This window comes from Rhinopithecus bieti, unplaced genomic scaffold, assembly GCF_001698545.2.
Source record: "Rhinopithecus bieti isolate Rb0 unplaced genomic scaffold, ASM169854v2 scaffold_3878, whole genome shotgun sequence".
Classification (NCBI taxonomy): domain Eukaryota; kingdom Metazoa; phylum Chordata; class Mammalia; order Primates; family Cercopithecidae; genus Rhinopithecus; species Rhinopithecus bieti.
The window spans coordinates 6,587,506-6,597,298 of NW_016805059.1; the positions used below are offsets into that span (position 1 = coordinate 6,587,506).

The following is a 9,793-nucleotide window of genomic DNA, read 5'->3' on the forward strand; positions in this document are numbered from 1 at the left end:
AGATAAGATGCAGGAAACTGGCCGGTTTCCATTTGTGAAAGGAAGCAAATACACTTACATGCGTAGGATTTTTATCTCCCTCTAGTGGTGGGGTGGGGCCTTTGAGGCGACAGCCTATTACTGCATAATACTGCTTCGTAAACAAAGATGAGCTTCCCTTATAGCGCGTTTTACCCACAAGATTAGAATTTTCATTAAATGTGTTGCTCTCCCTTATGGTGGTTTTCAAAACATTCCCAGTCTTCCATATGATGGAGTGAATTGCCTTCTAAGATGCCGATTACCAGCAATGAGGTAGCAAGTGTCTCCCTCTCTTTTTAGCTAGAGATACAAGGTTCCATTCTCCTCTGTCGTTCTAACAAAACTGAAGCCATTTTGTGCTCAGAGGCAACTCCCCTGACCCCAGTCTGGGCCAGAAAAACCTGAGGAGCTAAATAAGAAAGAGAAAACTAGCTTACCTAGAGTAAAGGTGGAAAACGTGGAAACTCAGAGGGAAGACTCTAGTAAAGGATCTAGAGAATCATCTGAACCTTAAAGTGCAACAATTAGAGAGAAATTTTGGAACAAGTCTCCACCACTCCCTTCTAGTCCCTGTCATTTTTGTCATTTTCATCCTTGGTCAAATGACCAATATTTCTGGTGTAGCAATTTAGATTAGTGATAGTGGATGAAAAAGTAGAAAAGATAGAAAAAATAAATGAGGACAATTTTAACAAGAATAACTAAAGTTTCCTTCTTCCATATGGATATGCAATTTAAGAGTATTAAAGGAAAAGATCAAAGGTTACAGCCATTTAATCAATGGATTATTGATCAATAACTGAAAACCTATCAATGTGAAGTATACAAAACACGCAGTTTTTCCCCTTGCCCTGCTCTATACTCAGAATTAGGCATCACTGATGTCTACTCAATTCCTCCTCTTGAATGTCTCCAAGGCAACCAAACTCATATGTTTTCTTTGCAAACCTGTTCCTTTTCTGGTTTCCTTATCTCGGTGGATAACCTCATGAGCCAGTCATGCAAGCCAGAAATCCAGGAGTTACTTGTTCCTCCTAGCCTTCCACCATCATATCCAATCCACAGTCCTTCAATTTTACTTCCCATATCTATTTCAAATAAATCCATTTCTCTTTGCCTCTGCCACCATCCTAATTCATCATCTCTCCCCTAAACAATTACTGCTCCAAAGGGCATCCACTCCATCCTTTGTCAAATGCATTCTCCACACTGCCCTACTTTATTCAACAAATATTTTTGAGGAACCTACTTTGCACTGTAGTGAGTTAAGACAGACAAGGAATTTGTGGAAATAGAAGATAAACATCAGGTAGTCAAAAGCACTACGAGGACAATCAAAGTAGGATGATGAAATAGAGAGTGGCTAAATGACTACTCTAGACTGTGTTCAAATACAAAAAATCGGTGGCAGTTTTAACAAGGAGTATTAGTTTTGACGCAGGAAAATGAAGGACGTCTGCTGGGACGATGGTATCTGCTCCTAGCATACAAGGAGTGTGTTTCTGATACTGGCTAATAATAAAAAGGAGGTTAAAATGTACATGAACATTCAATCTAGGGTTGTTTCTCTCTGAATACCTCTGCTTAAACATAGCACTTACTACCTATATGGAAGTATCTTATTTTTGTTAACTTCTGTATGTCTCCCTTCTTTAGAATGTAAGCTCCATTAACATGCGGGCCTTAACTGTCTTGATCTCTGCAGTAACTACAGTGCCTAAGAACTGAGCCTGGCATTACGGTAGGCATGCAAATAAGTATTTGTTGCATTAACGCACAAATTGCTGAGCGAAGTAGAAGAGTAGACATAGAATACAACGGAGTAGGTTTGGGGGCTCAGGAAGTCTTTGCTGAGATGTCAAGGTCATTTACTTCCCCTTGCAAGGTTAACTGGGTTATAAAATCCCGGCAACGCTTCTTAGCACCAAGCACCAAGTGCTCACACTCAAACTCATACACACGCTCAGAGCCACAAGCCTCTCCAACTCCCCGCTGGAAGGAGTCACACCTCCCCACCCTGAAACCCGCCCACCCTCTCCTCTAGTTCTCTTTCCCTCCCCTCTCTGCCGGGTTCCGGCAGGCTTCGAATCACCACGCTCGCCGGGAGTAGTAGTCTTCCGGTCCGAGCCTACAGCGTTTTTTAATACATTTCCGGAACTACGCTTCCCAGGAAGCCTCGCGGCACAGTGTGGCTGAGTCACCTGACCAAGACCCTGTCGTTACAATGGCGGCGCCCATGCTGCGCTGGGTCGGCCGTGGAAGACTTTGGACTTTCGCCCGGGTTGACGGCGGTTCTTGCCACCGAAGAGGGGCTCCGACTGGGTCCACATCCAACCGGATTAGGGGACAGAGCTCAGTGGCTCAGCAGCCCCTCTACACGACCCAGAAGCCGAGGAAAGGGTATTCTGTTTCATACCATTTCTGCCCACCTAACTGTAAGGTGGAACTGCAGGACTGGGGAAAGGATGGCAATTACAGCCCAGCTTCTAGACGTTTTGGCTGACGGGAGGGCGTTGAGTTATAACCTGGAGCCCCGAAACCTAAATAAAAGCACAAAACAGGCCTCTATCAGCTCTGCCCCCATATATAAACCACTATTTTCAAATAGACGTAGTTGGGGAATTCGCGAGTGTAAAATAGCAAGTATTTTCTTGACGGCTGCACAGACAGAAGAGTGGATTCGGTCATCTTACTAATAGCACTAGCAGTGGGGACGGTGACACGAGAAGCGGGATCATATTTAGCTGATTTTATTTAGCGCTAGTATTGGCCGGCAGTGTTCTAAAGGGAGAAAGGGAGCCTTTACCTACAAGCTCTGGGTAGTGGTGGGTTATTGTCATTAGTCAGAAAACACTAGCTAGCTGTGCAGGCGTTTTATGTTGAATATGTGTGTCTAGACCTAGGAGGACGCAGCCAAAAGAAGAGATACTCCCTCGGGTTATATACAGAGTTTTGCTTATTTGGCTGAACAGCTGTTTATGCTTCATTATGTAAGAATTAAATAGTTTCTCTTTAAACACAGAAACATATGGCAAGTTTCTAATATTTTGTTTATTCTTTGAGACTGGTTGGCATTATTTTTACTTTCAGTTGGAGGAACAGAGGGAAATTGTCCAGAAAGAAGTATTCAGTTGTGTATTCTTTTCGTGAATTAGATTGTTTCCCTGTGAAGGGACATTTTTTCTCTCATGTAATGGAACTGCAAAAATACTTTGAATGATGCTTTACTGCATGCTGAATTTCTAATGAGTTCTTACTTTAATTCACCTCCCTTATGGGCTGTGTTTCCAAACTTTAAAAAGGACTTATTCTTACAGTACTTCAGATATAGACCTTTATGTGTTGAAATGATTGAAACAAAACAAAATGATGTAAAATCTGTATATATGTATATATATAATACATATACACACAAAATTGCTTGGTAGAAGAGCAGGATAGGAACATACATGGATTTCATAGGGAATAAGCACATTTATAAGGACCTGGAGAGGCCTATGTACAGACTCAACAGAGTAGGACTGGCCAGATAAGAGAGATTATTATAGCATCTAATAGCTTCTTAGATTTCATAGCAAATAAGCATGAACAAAGTAACCTGAAATTAGGTCTCAGGAATTGCAAGTGATTTGGGGGACCAAAAATATGCCACCTCAGATGGTTTAATGTGATGGGGTTTAGCAAAATTTTTTCAAGAGTATCATTTAGTGGTGATTTATTATATCTGTGTCTCTCTGGTTATTATACTTGCAAGCCATTTTTGTGAAATGAATTCAAAACATGGTTGCGAATTTCCTTTTTAAATAAGAAATGTGGGACTATTTATCATTATTTCTCTAGTAGTAGAATCTTGCCATGTATGTTAATTCTAAATAATGGGGAAAGATCAGCTTTCTTCATTTACTGAGTGATTACTTGGTAAGGTACAGTTAATTTGTTAAATGCTGCTTTTCACTGAAGTCAGCCAAGCAGTTGTCACCTGATACCCATTTCTAAATTGTTTGAAGACACCAAATTGTTCCTTTCTCTATTGCCTTCATGTTTATATCATCAGCCTCCTGATGCCATGTTGTAAATGAATTTTAGTTTGCCAATCTCAGTGTAGGCGCTTATTCTGAATTGTTTTTTATTTAGTCACTGATAAAATATAACATTTTTAATGTGAGGATATAACATTGTAATAAGTTTAAAACACATATAGGAAATTAACATTTGTGGTTTAGACTTACAGAAATTCATTCATGGTGACAAACATAATTACATCTTAACCATTATCTCTTTCTTCTTAGTGAACACAAATGGGCTGCTGTGGTAGGTTTGGAAATTCATGCCCAGATTTCCTCCAACTCTAAACTCTTCTCTGGATCTCAAGTTCGCTTTTCAGCACCTCCAAATTCTTTGGTTTCTTTTTTTGATGCATCTCTACCTGGAACTTTGCCGGTAAGATTTTTATTTAATCCTATTTTCATTAGAAAAATGTTTATTTTATATTGAACATGGAAAATTATTTTCTTATTTTAATAATAACACAACTCTTTGGAAATACTTCTTTAGGGAATTTTGGGTGAAGTGGGATGTATTAAATGTTTTCTAAAGACCCATCTCTGTGATGCTGTTCTAAGTCTAAACATATTCATACACGTATTCATCACTTCACAAACATTTTAGCATGCCTACTAATACCAGATACTGTGCTATGAGCTGGGTCATAAAGATGAGCCTTGCCTTTAAGGAGTTCAAAAACTAGTAGGGGAGATGTGTCTTATAAACGAATAGAGGACACTGTGATTCCTTCTTTGAAGGTAATACGCAGAGGATGGTTTTGAAACCCAGAGAATGGACAACTAATTCAGTGAACGAAAGGGCTGTTGTGAGAAATGGAGGTAGGGGTACCTTTGGTTATGAAGTGTTACTAAAGAGGTGGTGGCCTGAGCTATTTGAGAAGCCCAGTAGAATTTAGGCAGATAAATGAGGGAGGAGGAGGAGTCAACTCAAAGGAAGCAGCATATATCACGTGATTTTAGTGTAAGGCCAGTAATGATTGTGGTTGCTGCAAATTAAGAAACACTCAATAATGTAGAAAACAGCCATAATATGCAGTGAGTTAACTATTGTACTCACTTAACCACTCATTTTTACTTGATCCTATGGAATGACTGGGCCCAGTATACCCATCAGCAAGACTTTTGCATATATTTTAGATAATTGATTGGATTTTTAAGAAAAGTATGAAGGGAACAGTGTAAATGTTTTAGCCAATAAATACCATAGGGTCTGTGCAGGACCTATAATATCAACTGTGTTTGGGGTTTCCTGCCATCTTTGGAGGTAATGTGTATCCATGGTGGTGACAAAGGTGGGGAGGGGCAGACATTGTCATGGGTGAATTCCATGCTTTCAAACATTTAAATAAGAGTGGAAGCTGGTTGAGGCCGGGCATGGTGGCTCACACCTGTAATCCCAGCACTTTGGGAGGCCAAGGCGGGTGGATCACAAAGTAAGGAGATCGAGACCATCCTGGCTAACACGGTGAAACGCTGTCTGTAGTAAAACTACAAAAATTAGCGGGGCACGGTGGTGGGCTCCTGTGGTCCCAGCTACTTGGGAGGCTGAGCCAGGAGAATGATGTGAACCCAGGAGGCAGAGCTTGCAGTGAGCCAAGATCACGCCACTGCACTCCAGCCTGGGCGACAGAGTGAGACTCTCTCAAAAAACAAACAAACAAACAAAAGACTGGAAGCTGGTTGAACTGAGCACTGGCAGGCTTGCAGAGGCAGAGGTGTACTTTTCTCAGTCACTGACCGAAGTGGAAGATTCTGGGCAGTGCCTCCAGTGTGCCTGCCTCACTCAGCTTTGGCTGTATTGGGGCAGTATCTTTGTCTTGGAACTTTTACTCACATTTTCTGTCATGGAGGACTCCCATCCCTGCAGACCATATCAAAGAACACCTTTGATGTGCTGCTGGGTCCCTTTGGGAGAAGATAGATGTGGAGATGCGCCCTCTTTCTCTTTCTCTGACTTAGAGATCTATCTACAGAAAGATTTTTTGTTTGTTTGAGAAGGGTGATTTTTTTGGTTATAAATATATGACATATTTTTTGGGCAGAGATTCAGATATAGTAGAAATACAGTAATATTTAGACAAGTAAAATGGAAGGTAAGTTGTCATAACACCTCTACATTTTCCCTCCCAGATTCAAAACATTTTTTTTCTCATGTGGTAGTTACTTATCAAGCGATTAGGCATAAGCTCTGAGTTGCTCCTAGGTTTCTCCAGCTGTGAATGTGATGGCTATCAAGCCATACTTATTATAGTTCACTTTAGAAGCAGATCCATTTGCAGATAAGCATGTTTTCTGTAAATAGACTCTCCAGTTGCACCTAAATTTGGTCAAAAATTAGACTAAATTAGAAAAATTCAAAATAATTAAAATGCCAACATTTTAATTGCTTTGTAAAACTTGTCATGCACCAAAAAAGAAGGTGCTTGTTCACTGGTAAGCATATCAGTAACACAGTAAAGTTGTTTGAGACATTTGAGTGTTGAGAGCTTGGCTTACACTAATTAAATGGCAGACAAAGTCTGGAAATACAGGTTTGCATGAGCTAGGATTTGTTTTCCTCTTCAGAGCCTACAATGCTTATGGTTTAAGTAGCCTAAATAGGTTATTCTGTAGACAGAGCAGATCTACCTCTTGTTCAGAAATGTTTCTGCCTTTAAGGGACCTCATTTAGTACGTGAGCAACATTATGCCTAAACTCCCAGAATTAAGCATTGTCACTCAAAACGTTTCAAAATCTTTTTATTTACCTCTAAATAGATTTAAAATATGCTAAAACCTTTAGACAGTTGTCCTTCCCTAAGCCCTATGGAGATGTATAAAGATGCTCTAATAGCCAGACTCTGCTTAGAACTCCATTTATAACAAACCAATAATTTGAGAATATGTTTGTGCTTCTGAGGATTTTAGTAGAACATTATGTTATTGTTTTGATTAGGTAAACCAAAAGTGTAAGTGTGATTCATGATGATGCTTGAAACTCTTTCTGCCCGGGGCTTATATTGCTCCCTTCTCTCCTGCTTCTTCCCTGTCCTCTACCTGGCTGATTGTGCCTTCTCACATGGCTGTGTTCTGCCACTTAGCCCTGAAATGTTGGTTTCCCATGCCCTCTTCTTTGGCTCTCAGTTCTTCTGTAACCTGTGTTCCCCTGAGTAATCTTTTTATCCTCAAATAAACCTCCCCTCTCTCTTTTAGGCAAGAAACCTGTATCTATTGTGTCCTACTATACATTTCCATCTGAATGATTCATAAACATCTTAAATTCAGCAGTTACAGTATTAAGCCTGTTATCTTTTCTCCCCAAAGTTTCACTGCCTCCTGACGAAAGAATAAACCAAAAAGGGAAAATACATATACGAAGAAGCAAAAATCAGTGGGAAGAGGATAAGGTATTCAACTGATGGTTTTGGAATTGGTTAGCTATTTGGAGAAAAAATATTGCTCATTTCATACATCAAAACAAAGTTCATATATATATAATGTAAGTTAAATGTCAAATTAAATCCAAAAAAATCTAGGAAAATATTTGTTTGTCCGTGGGTTGGGGAGAAACTTTGTAGGCATAAAAGCAAGAGAAAACAGCTAATTAGGCAAAATTGATGGCAATTTGACTGTTTTATTCACCCAACATATATTTATTGACCTAGTAATTCTTTTAGGAATCTGCCCTTGGAGAATAAACATGTGGGCTAAGACTTATATACAGAGATGTCTATAGCAGATCTATTTTTAAAGGTAGAAAATTGGAAGTAACCACAATTTCTCAGTGATGGGAGAATCATTGAATAAATTATAATACATCAGTATAGTGCAACATTATGAAGCCACTGATAATGTTTATAATAGACTTTTAGTGGCACAGGAAAATGCTAAAGATAAAAATTCTAGTGAGATGAATAGAATTTTCATGTAAATTACTTAATCTTCTTTGCATCAGTTTCTTATAAAATGGGAATAATTGACTCATTGGATTTGTGTGAGAATTAAATGAATCAGTACCTTTAAAACACTTAAGACAGTAATTGCATGTAATAAGTGCTCTTATTAATTAACAGATAATTAACAAGTAATAAGCAATTAATTAAAAAACTCTTAATAATAGGTAAGGTAAATCTTACCTACTAGTATACCCATAATGATTGGTGGCTTTCATCTTTACAAAGGCTCTCCTGAGTTATTGTGCACAGTTGTGTTGCCAGTGAGAGCAAAAGTAAATGCTATACATAACAATTGGTCACTTAACCTTGATTCCACTAGTTAAGTGATCTGCCAACAAAAACTAACCTGGGGTTCTCATCACCTCAGAGATGTATAGAGAATTAAGTAAATAATAAAAACCAATAAAAACTAGTATATTGGATAAAATTATTTCTGAATTATAAATAATTACTTTGATTGCAAAAAAGAAGGCTTATGAGCTTTTTTTCCATCTGTAATTATTTGGAGTGTTTCTTTGGTCCAACATGGTATTGGCACTTGATTTAGTAAAAAATTAGGATTGTTACTTAAAACAGCTGTGATAATGTGTAGTCTTTCTGTAGACATTTCATTCTTCTCTGTCGGTTGTGTCTTCATTCACTCAGCTGGCATATATTGGATGCCTATGTTATGCTAGCCCTTGTGTAGCTCTAGTGACACAGTTTTGAATTTGGTAGAAGATAGATATGGGTGTTGCCCACATGGAGCATGAACAAGCAAGCAGGCAGTTGCAGTACCTTCTACTAAACATGTTAGTCATGGAAATACAAGGTGCTTGAAGAGCATGTAGGAAGAGTATTCAACACAGATACAAGGAATTGATGAAACTGGCCAAGTAAAAAGTGAATAGGATGTACAAAGACCAGAAGAAAAACAACGTGGCTTGCTCTAGAAACTGAAACATTTTCCATGTGTTGTAGTATAGAACTTGAATATGGGCATTGCAAGAGGTGAGGCTAGAGCAGAAAGCATAGCCTGTACCGTATAAGCCCTGATAAGGGGTGTGGATCCCATTTACAAAGAGATAAGAAGACATGAGAGTACAGGGCCAGAAACTCCAAGGAAGTGAGTGTTTTGAGGAGGAGGGAGTACAAGAACGTTGTATGCTACTGAGAGGTCAAAGTAAGGACTAGGAAGTGCCCATTGGATTTATTAAGAAGGGTATCCTTTGCAAGAAGACTTTGAGTGGGGTGATGGAAACAGAAGGTAGGTGGCAGTGGATTGAGAAATGTCAGGGCCTTAAGCTAGTAGATGGGTTTCATTTTGTTGTGTTTTTCTTTGGTGGTGAGGTGGGATATGGGATTGTTACTGTGTTTTGTTTTGTTTTTTTAATTAGGTGATGGGTAAATGATTTGGAGCTCCCAAGAGACAGATTAGTAGTCAAAAGCATTTTTAAAAACAAGATTTGGCTGGGCACGGTGGCTCAAGCCTGTAATCCCAGCACTTTGGGAGGCCGAGATGGGCGGATCACAAGGTCAGGAGATCGAGACCATCCTGGCTAACCCTGTGAAACCCCGTCTCTACTAAAAAAAATACAAAAAAACTAGCCGGGTGAGGTGGCGGGCGCCTGTAGTCCCAGCTACTCAGGAGGCTGAGGCAGGAGAATGGCCTAAACCGGGAGGCGGAGCTTGCAGTGAGCTGAGATCCGGCCACTGCACACTCCAGCCTGGGCGACAGAGCGAGATTCCGTCTCAAAAAAAAAAAAAAAAAAAAAAAAAAAGCAAAAGGAAAAA

General features: G+C 39.5%; 1 protein-coding gene across 5 annotated transcripts in view; it reads left to right on the forward strand.

The window, feature by feature from the left end:
* Positions 1 to 2,207: 2,207 nt before the first annotated feature.
* GATB (glutamyl-tRNA amidotransferase subunit B) overlaps positions 2,208 to 9,793 on the forward strand; it is an 84,598-nt gene continuing 77,012 nt past the window's right edge. For all 5 annotated transcript variants that reach the window (XR_001885387.1, XM_017871125.1, XM_017871127.1 and 2 more), the window contains exons 1-2: positions 2,208 to 2,421; positions 4,311 to 4,461. Coding sequence is in view for 4 of the 5 variants with exons in the window: in XM_017871125.1 (XP_017726614.1) it covers positions 2,246 to 2,421; positions 4,311 to 4,461 (327 nt within the window). In the remaining variant the exon portion in view is untranslated. The remainder of the gene's footprint in view (positions 2,422 to 4,310; positions 4,462 to 9,793) is intronic.